Source organism: Canis aureus, chromosome 12, assembly GCF_053574225.1.
Source record: "Canis aureus isolate CA01 chromosome 12, VMU_Caureus_v.1.0, whole genome shotgun sequence".
In the NCBI taxonomy this organism is placed as follows: domain Eukaryota; kingdom Metazoa; phylum Chordata; class Mammalia; order Carnivora; family Canidae; genus Canis; species Canis aureus.
Window position 1 is genome coordinate 46,102,493 of NC_135622.1, and position 17,088 is coordinate 46,119,580.

General features: G+C 38.2%; 2 protein-coding genes across 9 annotated transcripts in view; one reads left to right on the forward strand and one right to left on the reverse strand.

The window, feature by feature from the left end:
- The window catches only part of NCOA1 (nuclear receptor coactivator 1), a 244,984-nt gene that overhangs the window by 202,763 nt on the left and 25,133 nt on the right, over nt 1-17,088 (reverse strand). The gene's annotated exons all lie outside the window — the stretch shown is intronic.
- Nucleotides 5,753-6,386, forward strand: LOC144281121 (large ribosomal subunit protein eL18). The gene has a single exon (XM_077843896.1). It carries the CDS (start codon nt 5,784-5,786, stop codon nt 6,348-6,350), a length of 567 nt encoding a protein of 188 aa, XP_077700022.1. The 5' UTR covers nt 5,753-5,783; the 3' UTR covers nt 6,351-6,386.

A 17,088-nucleotide genomic window follows, 5' to 3' on the forward strand; every position in this document is an offset into this window, starting at 1 on the left:
CTGGGATCGAGTCCCGCGTCGGGCCCCCAGTGTAGAGCCTGCTTCTCCCTCTGCCTGTGTCTCTGCCTCTATGTCTATCATGAATAAATAAATAAAAATCTTAAAAAAAAAAAAAGACAAAGAATCCTCATTTTCAATATATGTGTTCCTAAGGTCTCTCACCTAAATCATGTCTTCCCTCCTTGCACATTCTACATGGGTGACCTTTCACATATGTGACTTTAGTTACCTTCCAAATCTCTAGCCCAGAGCCCTCTTTAAATCCACTTATCTATCTTTTGGATTGGGACCTCAAACTGAACTCATCATCCTTCCTTAATCATCTTCTCTGCGGTTTCCCTACTGAATGGCATCATCATCACGTACCTCTTGCACAAGCCAAAAATTTAAGATCACGTCTGTTCTCTTCCCTCTACATCTTCCTAATATCCAACCAAAGCCTAAATCTTTCTCAAATACCTCCACTACTCATCATCCCATGATCCTATCATAGCCAACCCAGTATTGCCTCTGACCCAGAAATATTTGTTAGAACAAATAAATAAGAACTCTCTAAGTGATCTTACCAACTTCAATTTTACCAGGCTCTAATCTAATATTCTCCATACTATAGCCTTAGTGATCTTCCTAAAAAACAAACCAGATCACATCACTTTTTCATGATTAAAATATTTTAATAATTCCCCATTCCTCCCAAGATAATACCCAACTGCTTTGACTTTGTTTCCAAGGTTCTGTGTGATACTGTCCCTAGGTACCCCTCTGGTCTCATCTGTTCATTTTTCCCACTTTGTACGCTCGATGACTCAACTAATCTGAAATCTTTTCAATTTCTCTCTCCTGTATTCTTGTATACATACTACACGTATATACATTTGTCTCAACACAGATGTTCCCTCTTCAAGAAACCAGCTCCTGATCTATGCTCATGTTCCACTCTGCAGTTTTTCCACTGTAGGAGCATTCATTGCACTACACTGTACCTACCTGGTTATTTCTTGTATCACTTGCTAGACTCTGAGCTCATGGTCCTGCATCCTCGCGCCGGGGGGATGGGGGTCCGGCAAAGGGCAAAATTCACATGACTTTGTTGTTTTACTGTATCCTGAGAGCCAAGCTCTCTATCTAGTACACAGTACCTAGTACACAGTAGGAACACAATAGATGCTTAAAATACTTTTGAGTTTGTTTTTGCTATTTCTGTGGCTTAGTTTTAATGACTTTTTCACAAGTAATCAGAACTAAATATCTTGTATGGTACAGTTTCATATTAATCTGTTAAATTTACTGATTATATTATTGACACTTTGTTTTGAAAAAGATACAAAGACAGTATTATTTCTAAAATAGTATCTGTCTGGAAATCTCTATTTTGCCTTTATATGTAAATGACAGTATGGTAAAGTATAAAACTCTGAGTTTATATCCTTTTCTCTTACACTGTAGATATTGCTGTAGTTACCAAACTCCAAACCAAGAACCAATACAAATTGGTGATGAAATTTTCACTACTCTCCACCCAGTAAAATCAATAAAAGTGACTGTTGCTCACCCTAAAACAAAAATTGTTTGCTTTATATTTCATGCCTTTATTTAGTCAAAAAATCTTTGATAATTTATGTTAATCACTCAAGTTTTCTATCAGCATTTTATTGGCCCGTAAATCCAAAGGTCTGGAATTCTCTGTTTTAGCATTATCTTAACTAAAAGACTAGATTCCAATCTGATTATCTTTTCTTTGAAAATCATTTTTTTCCTCCTCCCTGAATACTTTTGGAATTTTCTCTTATCCTTGAATGTCAGAAACATGACTAGTATAATCACTCATTTCTGCCATTTGGAGAGTTCTTTTTAAAATGTAAGTCATCAGTTTAGCAATATTTTCAACACACACTTTTGAGTATTTCTTGATTATTTATACATCATCTGTTTTTTTTTTTTCCTTCTAGAACACTCAATTTATGTATACCATGTCTTTTGGATCTATCTCCTGTGCCTATTATCTTTTTTGTCATGCTCCATTCTTTACATAACTCTGAAACATCATTTGAACTCATGTTCTAATTGACTAATATGATTTCCTAAATATGCAGTTACTTTTCACTATTATTACTTATTTTAGTTCAAAATTAACGATTTTGTTTTCCAAAAACCTTTTCCTGTTTTCTGGATGCCCACTGTTTGTGACAATTTCCTCTTAAATTTCACTAAGTCTAAGAATTTCAGTTTTTTATATCTGGCACAGAGTCCTAACTACTTTGCAGAGAGCTACCTGCTATAAAAATTTAAATTATTCCTTCATTCCTTCTTTTGAACTGCTGAGTCTTATCTCCTATAATTTTTGTTTGCTCATACCTACAGAAAAGATGGCCATGTATTTTCAGAATCAAGCTGAGAAAAGCTCTCTTAAAAACTACTTATGAGGGATCCCTGGGTGGCACAGCAGTTTAGTGCCTGCCTTTGGCCCAGGGCGCGATCCTGGAGACCCGGGATCGAGTCCCACATAGGGCTCCATGTGCATGGAGCCTGCTTCTCCCTCTGCCTATGTCTCTGCCTCTCTCTCTCTCTCTCTCTCTGTGACTATCATAAATTTAAAAAAAATTAAAAAAAAAAAACTACTTATGAGGGACACCTGGGTGGCTAAGCGGTTGAGTGTCTGCCTTTGATTCAGGGCATGATCCGGGGGTCCGGGATCAAGTCCCACATTGGGCTCCTGCAGAGAGCCTGCCTATCCCCCTGTCTGTGTCTCTGCCACACTCTCTCTCTCTCTGTCTCTCATGAATCAATAAATAAAATCTTTTTTAAAAAAATCACTTAGATGAGTGTTAAAATGTTTTTTAGAAAATCTTCCCTTAAGGTCAAATCTGAAAACCAAAACCAGCTGAGGCCACAATATCTCCGACTGCTAAGGTTGGCCTCAGTAACAGCCTTAATCCAGTCTGGGGACTAGCCCTCTGTGTTAGTTTAAAGTAGGCACACAAATACCTGTGGCTGACAGAAAAGAAACATTTATTTTTCTGTCATATAAGACATCTTCTGGAGGTAGGAATATCAGGATGGACTGACCGCTTGCTAGTCACCATCAACTCCTCCCTGCTCTATCTTTTCTCTCTGCCAGCCTTACCCCATGGCATCTACTCTCAAAGTCATCTCGCGGTCAAAAAATGATCATGGCACCTCCAGAAATCACATCCATGTCCCAGGCAGAAAAAAGGAAGAGACAAGAGTTCCTTCTGAGGCTTTCCGGATGACTCTCTCTCTTTAAAGAGCTTTCCTAGAAGCCATACCCTTAGACTTCTCTTTACAACTGCTAGGAAATGTTTTATAGTTGGCCTTAAAGATGTATCCACACAACAGCAATAATGTTATTATGAATGAAAGGGAGAACAGATACTGGGTTGACCACCAGCACTCTCAACCCTATCATTTTTCTCTCTCTCTTTTCTTTTTTTAAAGATTTTATTTATTTATTCATAGAGACACAGCTAGAGAGAGAGAGGCAGAGACACAGGCAGAGGGAGAAGCAGGCACCATGCAGGGAGCCTGATGTGGGACTCGATCCCGGGTCTCCAGGATCACGCCCTGGGCTGCAGGCGACGCTAAACCGCTGCACCGCGGGGGCTGCCCTTTTCTCTTTCGTGAACAAGATTCTAGTTTGCCAACATCCCTCTTAATATGAAGTCAAACAATAGATGTTATAGGTATTGCACCAGGGCAGGATAATTTATTCTTCCTGTAATATAACTTCAATTAATGTATTTTAAGGTTACTCAAACTTTCCCAAAAGTCATATTAAATTTCTAATTACCTAAAATGTGCTTTTGGGGGGCACTTGTGTGGCTCAGTCAGTGAAGCATTCAATTCCTGATCCCAGCTCAGGTCTTGATCTCAGGGTCATGAGTTCAAGCCCCACACTGGGCTCTGCACTGGGCATAGAGTCTATTTAAAATAATAATTTTTTAAATGCACTTTTTTTTTGCGACAATTATTCCAAATGGGATTTTGGAACTAGATGTATCTGTGCAATTAATTTTCAATGACTCTTAATTGAACATCTTCAGTGTGACACTGTGGTCAAGTTAAAGGCACAAAAAGACCTTGAAAGACTTGTGGTATCAAGTAGCTGAGGAGACAGAGCATACAAATAAATGAACAAAAAAGGTAAGATATCACATAAATCCTTCCAAAAAAAGAAAAGAGAAAATAAGTGTCAACAAAAATGTAGAGCTGGGAGAAATGTTTAAGAATGAAATAGGAGGGATGACTGCATGGCTCAGCGGTTGAGTGCCTGCCTTCAGCCCAGGACGTGATCCCGGAGTTCCTTCCGGGATCGAGTCCCACACTGGGCTCCTTGCATGCAGCCTGCTTCTCCTTCTGCCTGTGTCTCTGACTCTCTCTGTGTCTCTCATGAATAAATAAAAAAAAAAATCTTATTTAAAAAAAAAAAAGAGTGAAATAGGAGAAGGTAAAAGGAGAAAATGAGAGAAACCCCCTGACAATGTTTGTAAGAAGCTACAAAGAAGAAAAGTTAGGGAAGAGAAAGTTAGACTAAGAGAAGAACACTGGTCCTCCAACCCTGCATCCATTCCATATCCCAGCTCCCACAGACCTCCCTCCTCTACAAAACCTGTATCTGCAGAATCTATTTTCACAGCCTTTACCATCCCACCTCCCATGCATTCTTTTTTTTTAAAGATTTTATTTGAGAGAGAGGCAGAGAGAACATGAGCAGGGGAGGAGTAGATAGGGAGGACAAGCAGGATTCCCTCTGATTGCTAGACGGACCAGGACCCACGTGGAGTCAATTCCCGATCCTGAAATCATGACCTGAGCCGAAGGCAGATGCTTAACCCACTAAGCCACCCAAGTGCCCTCACCATGCATTCTTTAACTAACTACAATACGGTTTTAGCCCCACCACTCCACTGAAGCTGCTTTCCACCTCCATTGAACTGCCAAATTACCACTCAGCCCTCATTCCCCCCCTGGTAATCTGACCTTGTTGACCACATCCTTACTTCTCTAGTTTCCAGGATATTATTCTTGGTATACCTCTTACTATTCCAACCCTCCTTTGCCTGTACTAGCTCTCAAATGAAACTGGTCATTCAGTCTCAAAGTCTGCATTCCTCCTGAGTAAACTTACCTATATAGGACTCCCAAAACTCATTCAAGCCCAAATATTTGAATCCATACATCCACTAGACTAACAGACAACAATTTACCTGGTTGTCTCACAGGCATCTCAATTTCAACATGTTCAAGTGAGGAGAACAGTTATCTCCCCTACCCCTCTCAAAAACTACCTTTACTCTTGAATTTGCTATTGTGGTTTCTGGCAATATTACTTCTCCACTTAACCAATCAAGAAGCCTAGGAATATTTCAGATTCCTTCTTCTCTTTCATTCTCACACCCGAGTGGTCCTATTAATTCTCTATTTTTAACACCTCTTGTATTTGTTTCCTCAGCTCTATCTCTACTGCTACTATCTTAGTTCAGGACCCCATAACACTGGATCACCAGGAAGAGCCAGTTCTCTCTGCTACCAATTGTGTACTGTTCTAATTCATCCTCCACTGGCACCAAATATTGTTCTATTTCAACAATATTTCTCATTCCTCAGATCCCTAACTAACTCTTCCTAATAAACGCCTACTCTTGTTTTATAATCACTCGCTTTTGTTAAAAATATAATAAACTCCTTATCTAAAATTATTGGCTAGACTTATTTTAGAACTCTGTTCTACTTTTTCCGGACCTGGCTGAGCAGGAGGCGCCATCATGGGAGTCGACATCCGCCACAACAAGGACCGAAAGGTTCGGCGCAAGGAGCCCAAGAGCCAGGACATCTACCTGAGACTGTTGGTTAAGCTGTACAGGTTTCTGGCCAGACGAACCAACTCTACCTTTAACCAGGTTGTGTTGAAGAGGTTGTTCATGAGTCGCACCAACCGGCCACCTCTGTCCCTTTCCCGGATGATCCGGAAGATGAAACTGCCTGGCCGGGAAAACAAAACAGCTGTGGTTGTAGGAACCATAACGGATGATGTGCGTGTCCAGGAGGTGCCCAAGCTGAAGGTGTGTGCACTGCGCGTGAGTAGCCGTGCCCGGAGCCGCATCCTCAAAGCTGGAGGCAAGATCCTCACCTTCGATCAGTTGGCCCTGGACTCCCCTAAGGGTTGTGGCACCGTCTTACTCTCTGGTCCACGCAAGGGCCGAGAGGTGTACAGACACTTTGGCAAGGCCCCAGGAACCCCACACAGCCACACCAAGCCCTACGTGAGATCCAAGGGCCGGAAGTTCGAGCGTGCCAGAGGCCGCAGGGCCAGCCGAGGCTACAAAAACTAACCCCAGATCCTGCCTTGTTATTAAAAAGATTTTGAATGCCAAAAAAAAAAAAAAAAAAAAAAAAAAAAAAAAAAAAAAAAAAAAATAGAACTCTGTTCTAATAACTTTTACTTGACTCCAAGCTCTTCTGTTTGTTGATTCTCTTGCATGCTGTTGGCTTTCTTGAAACATTTGGAAATTCTTATCCTTGTATTTGGATTCTGTTACATTCTGCTGGCTTCTGTTGGTACTGCTTATTCAGGAAGCAATACTCATTTCACATTTTTTCAGGCAGAGTGGAGGAAGAGCATTCAGGGTGCCTCAGTGCCTGGTCTTCCACGTGTGAGTATAGCCAGTTACCCATAGTGCTGCACTATCCCATAGACCCAGGCTCCTGCATGCAATTCTTGCATGGTAACAGACCTTTTACTCCATCCAAATTCGTGTCAGAATTTACACAGGTAGGAGTTGCTTATGTTATAGTAATCACCTTACTGATTACTCTGGGACCCTTCCTGTTCCCAATTTCCCCCACCTCTGGATATGAGTGTTACCCACTGGACCACCTATTTTCAGAAATTCTTCAGTTTCTGATTTACAGAGATTTCCCCTTATTTCTATAGACGACTGCATGTATATTTTTCTATTATGTCTATAGATTTGGTAAAGGAAAGCAAACAGGTAGCAAGTGTTTAATCTGCCTTCTTGAAACTGCCAAAATAAGTTTTCTAAAATGCAAATCACATCATAAATCTGTCCTTTTCCTATCTTAAAACCCTTTATGGGCTCCCGACTTCTACAGACTCTAATGACTCACATTCAAAGTCCTCCAAGGTATGGCTGATGACTCCAAACATCTTCCAATTCCCAATGCAATACCCCTTATGGTCCAGCCATACCTAACTTCTTAGAGTTGGCATACATGACATTCTTTTTCAGGCCTTCATACATTTGTATTCCTTATTTCTTTTGCCTTTAATGCTTCCTCCAACAGCCTCTTTTTAGTCGTCTAGGCATCCTTTAAAATCCAGTTTCAAAAGGATAGGAAGAAATGAATATCGAGGTTTTAAGACTGGTTGTTTTCCTGAGTTTTGCTAATCTATATTTCCTAATTTTTGTTTACATTAAGGATCTACTACTTTTGGGGTGCCTGGGTGGTTCAGTTGGTTAAGTGTCCCACCTTTGGTTTCGGGTCAGATCATGACCTTGGGTTGTGGGATCAAGCCCCACCTGGGGCTGGGCACTCAACCTGCTTCAGATTCTCTCGCCCCTTCCCTCCTACTCACACGCTCTCAATCTCTCTCAAGTTAAATAAATAAAATCTTTAAAGAAGATAAAAGAAAAAAAGAATCTACTACTTTTACTAAGGCTTTTTTCATTTTAAAATTCTGGTCAGGGATGCCCTGCTCTATAAGCCCTCACCTGGTTTACCAAAAAGCTTCACTTCCACTTTGTGCCACCACATTGCCACATTACATCTCTTGTTTTATCCTACTGTATAGATGTTTGCTGGATAAATGAATAAACAACAACACTGGAAGAATTAGGAATGGGCAGTTTCACAATCATACGAACTGATCCTGGAAAGTCATTTAACTTTTCCTCCAAGAAAAATAAAGGGGGGAAAGTATATACAGACACTCAGAGGTAGTGAGGAAAATGTAGTAATTATGCAATCATTTTAAATCGGAAAAGAGGGTAACCCGGGTGGCTCAGCGGTTTAGCGCTGCATTCAGCCCAGGGTCTGATCCTGGAGACCCAAGATGGAGTCCCATGTCAGGCTCCCTGCATGGAGCCTGCTTCTCCCTCTCCCTGTGTCTCTGCCCCTCTCTCTCTCTCTTTCTCTCTCTATCTCGTGAATAAATAAATAAAATATTTTAAAATAAATAAATCAATAAATAAATCAGAAAAGACTGTGAGATATCAGCACATGCAAGCCCTCAGGTTACAGATTAAAGAATCAAATCCCAGAGAGGGAGATAAAGTGATCTGCTCAAGCTCAGAACTTCCACAGAACATGGATTTGAACCCCGGTCTTCTAATTCTCATTACAAAGCTCATTCAACTTTACTGACTTCTCCTACTACTCTTCATGTCATGTGAGGCTTGGGAAGAATAATGGCATCTTAACAGCTGAGCACTGCTTAAAAATGAAAGTTCTCCCAACCTGTACCATCACCTAAATTTTAGTCTATCAATATTTGGCCATGGTCTCTCTTAGAATAAGGCTTCTCTTGGTCTACCTTAGAATAAATAAGTCTTGCTTCTAGTGTTCAAACTGGGGAAGGAAAGTTTGAAAAGCATTCATTTAGGCCATAGATCTGATTTTACCAGATGACCAAATACGAAACACAGATAAAAGATTTGCTCTTTTTGTGGATTTATTCTGTAATTTTATCAGATACCCTAAAAAGTGAATAAGCAAACAAACATAAAAGGTTATCTCTTAAATACTGAAAGAAAGATAAATTTCTCAAACCTGCATAGTTATGGGCTTAAAAGGGAAAAGAGGGAGTTTTGTTTGTTTGCTTGTGGTAACAGGCTGTTCCCTTCCCCCATCCTAGAAACAAAAACTTAGCATAGTTTTCAGTTGAGCAGTCCATCATGGTTATTCTACAACACTAAAGAAGCTGTAAGACCATTTTTTATTGGGAGGCTTTACTACTGCTGAGACGAGACAGTAAAGAAATCTGATATTATAAGAAATCCCCACAAGACCTTGTCTCCATAGCAATCAACCTCTTTTAGGAGATATCTCCTATCTAAAATAGTCATAAGTACCTTGTCTTCACCTTACATTTCCACCTCAAGATATGCCTCAGTCCCTCTTCTCCCTATCAGCACAGAAGAGATTTGCAGAGGTCCTATATATCCAAGTCTAAACAGATATGGACTCTGGACTTCGCCATTTTAAAGGAAGTACTGAACAAGGTAAAAGAAAAATGCAAACTAACTTAGATTGAGACAGAGAGACTGCCCTGCCCTCCCTGTTATTATATTTAATCTACATAGAGATGATAAACTCATGGGAAATAATTATATGAAAGCAAAAGCTAGCTTAAAAATATTGGCCCTCCATTGGAACAAAGAATCAACAATCCACCGGAGAGAATAAAAGCCAAAATCTGAAGCACAGGCCCAGGGTCATACTATTACAAAAGTGAAGTATAAGAAACAGATGTGTCTTTATTTCCCAAAATACATAGCCCTAATTACCTAGAAATTCCATAGTGTTAGCCACAATAAAAATTCACTCACTAAAATTTCATGACATAAATGGCAAAGTCATGGTAATTATTCAAACAATGATCCATCTCTAATTTTTAATGATAAACTGATTGTTTTTTGTTTAAATTAAAACTGTATTGAGTATCTTCTGTCTACCACTTCTTTGAATGTTCTGCTTGACCATTAGAAATGGCACAAAAAAGGACACCTGGGTGGCTCACTGGTTGAGCATCTGCCTTTGGCTCAGGTCTTGATCTCAGGGTCCTGGGGTCAAGTCCCACATCAGGCTCCCAGTAGGGAGCCTGCTTCTCCCTCTGTCTATGTCTCTGCCTCTGTGTGTCTCTCATGAATGAATGAATAAAATCTTTAAAAAATAATATATGGCACAAAAAATGTGCCACCAGAAAAATAAACTATTGTTAATTCTAAAAGTAGAAATTTTTGGTTGCAATGTACTTTGTAATTTTTAGTGAAAAACTAATAAAATGCTGTTTCTGTTAAGTAGTAAAGAAGTTCTTAGGAACTTCATGGGAAGTTACACTAAGAACTTAATAATCTGAGAGGTTTTTTTTGTTTTTTTTTTTTTTTAATTTCTACTCAAGAGAGAGCAGGGAGCCACTAAGCAGGCAGCCTGATGAAGGGCTTGATCTCAGGACCCTCTAATCATGACCTGAGCCTAAGGCAGATGCTTAATCCACTCAGCCACCCATGAGCCCCTAATCTGAGAAATGTAAAACTAATTTTTAAAAATCTGCAGTACACTAGAACTAAAAAATGTGTATATTTTATCAATAACTTATCTAAAAGCTTAAGCTATATCCTTATGCTAAATATGGCTAATTTTGTCATAAAATTTTCAGTTTTCAAAGAATAACCATCAAAAAAAGTTACTCATCAAAAAAATGAGAACAATACTAAAGAGAATACATAAATGTTACAATGACTTCTCAAATATCCTCCCAGAGAAAAAAATGGTAGAAAGGAAGTGGTTAGGACACTTCCAGGCAGAGAAGCTATCCATAAACCTCAGCCCTACAAAATGCTAACTAACCACTCAATACCCACCACTGGACAGCCCTGTGGTGGCCGGCCTCAGTGCTCAGCCTCAGGCTGCTCTGTTAAATTTTTTTTCAATGACTTGCTCCAGTAATTCAAAAACTTGTTCATCAGATCTGCTAACAACATAAACGCTGGTAGGCTAGACAATGCAATAACTGAAAATTAAAAATGGTGAATTATCTAAAGGATACAACACGGGGTTAAAAACAAACTAGAGGGGATCCCTGGGTGGCTCAGCAGTTTAGCACCTGCCTTCGGCCCAGGGCGTGATCCTGGAGACCAGGAATCGAGTCACACATCGGGCTCCCTGCATGGAGCCTGCTTCTCCCTCTGCCTGTGTCTCTACCTCTCTCTCTGGGTCTCTCATGAATAAATAAATAAAATCTTAAAAAAAAAAATAACTAGAACTAAATTAAGGGTGACATACTTACTATTAATTTTTTAAATGTTTTATGTAAACATTTAATAGATGCAAAATATATTAAAAATATGTAGCCAATAAAGAACTCTATATAGCAAATATTTATGTAGTAAAGCACTAGAAAAAAGCATATTAAAGTCCTTTCCCTAGATTATTTCATGTGCTTCTCATAACAATCCTAATAATGAGGTATTATTGTCCTCATTTTATTTAAAAACAAAAACAGGAACGTCTAGGTGGCTCAGCAGTTCAGTGTCTGTCTTGGGCTCAGGTCATGATCCCAGGATCTAAGATGGAGTCCACATTGGGCTCCCTACAGGGAGTCTGCTTCTCCCTCTGCCTATGTCTCTGCCCCTCTCTCTGTAACTCTCATGAATAAGTAAATAAAATCTTTTTTTTTTTAAAGATTTACTCATTTATTTATGATAGACATAGAGAGAGAGAGAGAGGCAGAGACACAGGAGGAGGGAGAAGCAGGCTCCATGCCGGGAGCCTGACGCAGGACTCGATCCCGGGACTCCAGGATCGCGCCCTGGGCCAAAGGCAGGTGCTAAACTGCTGAGCCACCCAGAGATCCCCAAAATCTTTTTAAAAAATAAAAACAAGAGAGACCTGGCTTACACAGTCAGTATAACATGTGACTCTTGATCTCTGGGTTTTTAAGTTCAGGATCCACTTTGAATATAGAGGTCACTTAAAAATAAAATATTTTAAAAAATTAAAAATGAAAACAAAAAGGAAAAAAGCTAAGTCAATAATCCAAGGTACTTCACTAATAAATGGCAAAACCCAAATCTTTTTGCCCGTAACATCCATGACTTGATTTCGTACACCATTTTATTCTCTAAAGTTAAAATGAAGAACTGGCTTAATAGCCAATTACGAAAATAAACAGATAGGTAGATAAATAGGTAAATGCATAAATAAAATCATCTATTGGCTTACATGACCGAAGTCGTTAATGGGAACAAAATGTAGGATATGGTAATTTTAAAAAGAAAAAAAATAATTGCAAACTTGGACTATATTGATCACACCAATAAAACAGACCCTTTCTAATCTCAGCTGATCATGATCACACTTAAACCATTAGATGAGGTCTTTGAATACCATGATTTAAAGAACTTAGAGACTATCTAGAAGGATTTCCAAGTCTGAAAACAATGGCATAAAAGAAATAATTAGGCTGTAGAAATTAGCCTGAAGAAAAGAAGCATATGGGAAGACAGAACAGCTATCATCATATAGCAACATCATAACAGTCATCAAATATCTGACCCCCTGACATATCAAAATGGACAGAGATATGTTCTATATGACTTCAGAGAGTACAACTAGGTCTCGTAGCAGATAATGTAAAGAAGTCAACTTCACAATCATTATTACAAGTTAAACAGGAGAGATGCACTTAAAAAAAAAAAAAGGTCCCAGGGGGTAAAACTTTATGAAAGTTTATATCTTTATACCTTTTATAAAAGATAAATATTATAAAATAAATAAGTCATAAGGATGTAATGAACAGCATGGTGACTACAGTTAATATTATTATAGTGTATATCTGAAAGTTGCCAAGAGAGTAAATTCTAAAAGTTCTCATCACAGAAAAAAAATTGCAACTCTATATGGTGACAGATGGTAACTAGATCATTTCACAGTATATACAAACATCAAGTCATTACACTGTACTCCTGAAACTAATATAACATCAAAAATATGTCAATTATACCTCAATTTAAAGAAAAAGGTCCCTTACAAATCTTTTTCCCTAATCCTTATCCTTAAAATGAAATCTTTGTTCTAATTTTAACGGTATGTTAGCCATTTGACATTTTATATGCATATTCCTATGAAAGAAATGTCACAAATGATGGTCCAATTGACAGGCTAGTCCACATATGCTTATTTTACAAAGCTGTACTACAACATTAACTACAGCGGAGTCACATTTTACGTGCTTTTATCTTTCCCAAATTCAACATAATCTTCACCCCCATACTAGTCTCCTAAACATGGAAAATGAGACTACATTGAAGAACCAACCTAAATTCTGACTATGTGAGCAGGAGGTCATCAGAACAAGACAGCCTTGAAAAAAGTGGGTTTTCCTCCTTAAAGGAGTCGCTCCCTAAAGTGTCATCTCCAGTAATTTTTTTACTAAAGCAATTTGTCTTTTGTGAATTCCACATTTCCACACAGCACTCTCCACGCCCCCTTCCCTAATTTCAGTACCCTCAAATTCTGCTACACTTTAGAACCCAACTCTAACCCTACTCTGGCTGCCCCAACTTACCATAATATCCTGATCTCCAATATTACATTTCTCTCTTCACAACTCAGGATGGAGAGCCAATCTGATTAGAACAGATTATAAATTCTTAACCTAACCAGAGGTATCTTAAAAGCAGTATTTGTTTATCCAAATCAATGCTTAATAGAATTTCAGGCAACATAACAAAGTAAAATTTTAAAAAATCATCATGTTGCTGAAGGTATTTTTGTATAAAGTTCATCATAAGCCTTGTCTGAAATCAGCTTCTATAGGTGGATTCTGTTTCATAACTCTTCTCCTTCAATTCTGAGCCTTCAAATTGTTCAAAAGTCTATGGTTTCTAAGAATTATATCCCTAATTTATGGGCAGAGAGAGTCTGATAAAAAATAGGACTGGGAAAAATGGCTTCCATTGATACTTATGTCAATGAATAAATTGTAATTAGAGAAAAACCTTGAATAGATAAGTAAAATATTAAGAATATCAACTCTTAATATTAATTATTAATCTTATAATATTAACATTAAGAATGAGGAAAATGAGTCTATATACTTTTCTTAGGCTTACATGATATCTGCTTTCCCATCAAGTATCGACAAATGTGGAAGACAAAAACAATCTATTTTAACAGCTATAAAATACAGATATAAATGATGGTGTCGGGGGAGCCAGTCAGGTAGAATAAAAACAATTGAGATAATATTGAGGGAAAGGTAAAAGGACACTGTCAACAAAGATGTCTTTTGAAATGAATGGATAACCCAAATACAAATAATCTACCTACAGATAACCATGACTCAAGCATACATATATCTGACGGTAAAATATATTAGTCTCTTTTTTAAGATTTATTTATTTATTTATTTATTTATTTGAGAGAGAGAGAGTCTGTAAGTCAGAGGAAGGGCTGAGAGAGAGGGAGAGAATCTCAAGCAGACTCCCTGCTGAGCACAGATCCAGATGTGCTAGATCCCAGAACCCTGAGATCATGACCTGAGCCAAAACCAAAAGTCCAATGCTTAATTACCCAGACACCCCTGTAAAATATATTATTCTAAATTAACACATGTAAAATACTTAGAACAGTAACTGGTTTGTAACAGCATTCACTTCTACAACTACTAGTTTATAATACCCATTGTTTATAGGTTAAAGGAATTCTAAGTACTCAATCCTACCCTCTCCTAAGACTAATGAGTAATAAGTATTTTAAGATAAATACAAACTAAATGTATTACTTCCTTAAGGCTTTTAGAAGAATCTTCCTCAGATTACAACGATGTGTTATACTACAAATTAATAGAAAACATGGTATTTCTAATGATTAAAGTTGTACTTCACCTTTTTCATCCTTGACAATCTTCAGTCCTCTTCCCATCTATTTTAATATCTGGCCAAAACTTCCCTCAATGCACATTTTGTTGACTATATCCTTTTGTTCAGCTGTCCTTCCTCCTCCCATTTCTACCCCACCTCAAATCAAGACCCAACCTCCAGCTCATATATAGAGTTGGGCACCATATCTGGTGTACTCTCTTTGTAACTTCAGAATGCCTCTAATGTGTGCCTTTATCAGGTACCATTATAATAACTGCTGCTATATCTATGCTACTGACAGTTCCTTGAAAACAAGGTCCATATTTTCTTCAATCTTTATGAGGCTGGTACACAAAATCTGATTCTAAAGCCTTCTAAATATTTGCTGAATGGATGGCACTAGCTTTCAGAAATAAACTACATTATAAGAACTGGTTTAAAAAAATTTTTTTTTAATTTTTATTTATTTATGATAGTCACAGAGAGAGAGAGAGGCACAGAGACACAGGCAGAGGGAGAAGCAGGCTCCATGCACCGGGAGCCCGATGTGGGATTCGATCCCGGGTCTACCAGGATCGCGCCCTGGGCCAAAGGCAGGCGCCAAACCACTGCGCGACCCAGGGATCCCAAGAACTGGTTTAATAAATTATATCAAAACTAGATGAAGTACTAGTTACTGAATCATTATAAAAATTAAGTCATTATGAAAACTCAATAATAATAATAGTTAGAAAGGATATATATCACAGTGATTGTGAGCATGAGATTTGGAGTCAATCCCAGCTTTCATTCATTCATTCAAAAAACATTTAATGAGAGGCCACTGTAAGTCAGGCACTATTCTACCCTGGCTTCATAGAATTTACATTCCAATGGGAAGAGGTAAACAATAAACACAATTAAATAAGGAAAGTATACAGTACTTTAAAAGGTGATATGTAAAAAAAAAAAAAAAAAAAAAATTAAAAACATATATGTGATTATATGCATTAGGGCATAAAAAAAAGAACAAAAAGGGATTATGAGTGAAAAGGAAGAGAAAAGAGAGACACCTGGGTGGCTCAGTTGGTTAAGCATCTGCCTTCGGAACAGGAAAAGGTCATGATCCCAGGATCCTGGGACCTAGCCCCATGTTAGGCTCCCTGCTCAGCAGGGGTCTGCTTCTCCCACTTCCGCTGCCCCTCCCCCTGCTTGTACTCACTGGCTCCCTTTCTCTCTCTCTCAAATAAATAAATCTTTAAAAAAATAAAAAATATATATTTTTTAAAAAGAAAAGAAAAGAAAGGGAAGAGAAGAGAAAAACTGTGGCACTACACAGGATGTTATGGGTACACCTCTTTCACACAAGGCGAGATGTGAACAAAGACTTGAAGAAGTTCGGTAGGATATCCAAGAAACTGCCAGAATGTTTTCCAAAGTGACTGCACCATTTCATAGTCCCACCAACGCTGGAAGATTCTGATTTCTCCACATTCTTATAAACACTTGTTATTATCTGATTTTTGCGGATGTGAAGTGGCATCTCTTTGTATTTTGGCTTACATTTCCCTGATGGTTATTTTTTTCACACTCTTAATATTGTCTTTTAAAGGTCAGAGGTTTTTAATTTTGATGACATCCAATTTAGCAGGGTTTTTTTGTTTTTTGTTTTGTTTTGTTTGTTTTTTTGTTTTTTTATTCATGAGAGACACAGAGAGAGAGAAGCACAGACACAGGCAGGAGGAGAAGCAGGCTTTATGCAGGAAGCCCCGTGTGGGACTCGATCCCAGGACTCCAGGATCACGTCCTGAGCCAAAGGCAGACGCTCAACCGCTGAGCCATCCAGGCATCCCTAGCTGTTTCTTTCACAGATCATACCTTTGGTGTTGAATCTAAGAAATCTTTGCCTATCAGTGATCATAAAGGATTTATACTATCCCTTTTTCTAAAACTGTCCAAGTTTTAGGCTTTATATTTTGTTCTATAATCCATTTGGAGTTAATTTTTTCTTTTACTGTGGTATAAAATATGGATCAAAGTCCAGTTTTTTGCATGTGGATACCCAATTGTTGAAAGTGCCCTAATGCCTCTGAACTGCTTTGGTACCTTGGCCAAAAATCAACTTAACATATGTGTATGGGTCTATTCCTGACTTTTGCAGAGAATATGGTATACAGTATAAAAAATATATAAATTCAAATCCCTACAATCACCAAAGTAACGAAAGTTGTAAATGGGGCAAGTTTAAGCCACTAGGAAGAAGTGGGGGCTATATCTTACTGAACAGAACACATGCCATCCTTAAGGCACTCAAATTCAATGGATATTAAATTGCTCTGCGTAGACCAAACAAAATGGTGTGTATAAGTGGTTACACGATATGTGAGGGATAAAAACACTGGTATATTAACATTATATTCAAGATATATTAAAAATGAAAAAAAACTGGAGAGGAGAGTACATTGGGGAAAAAGTTAAAGAGGCA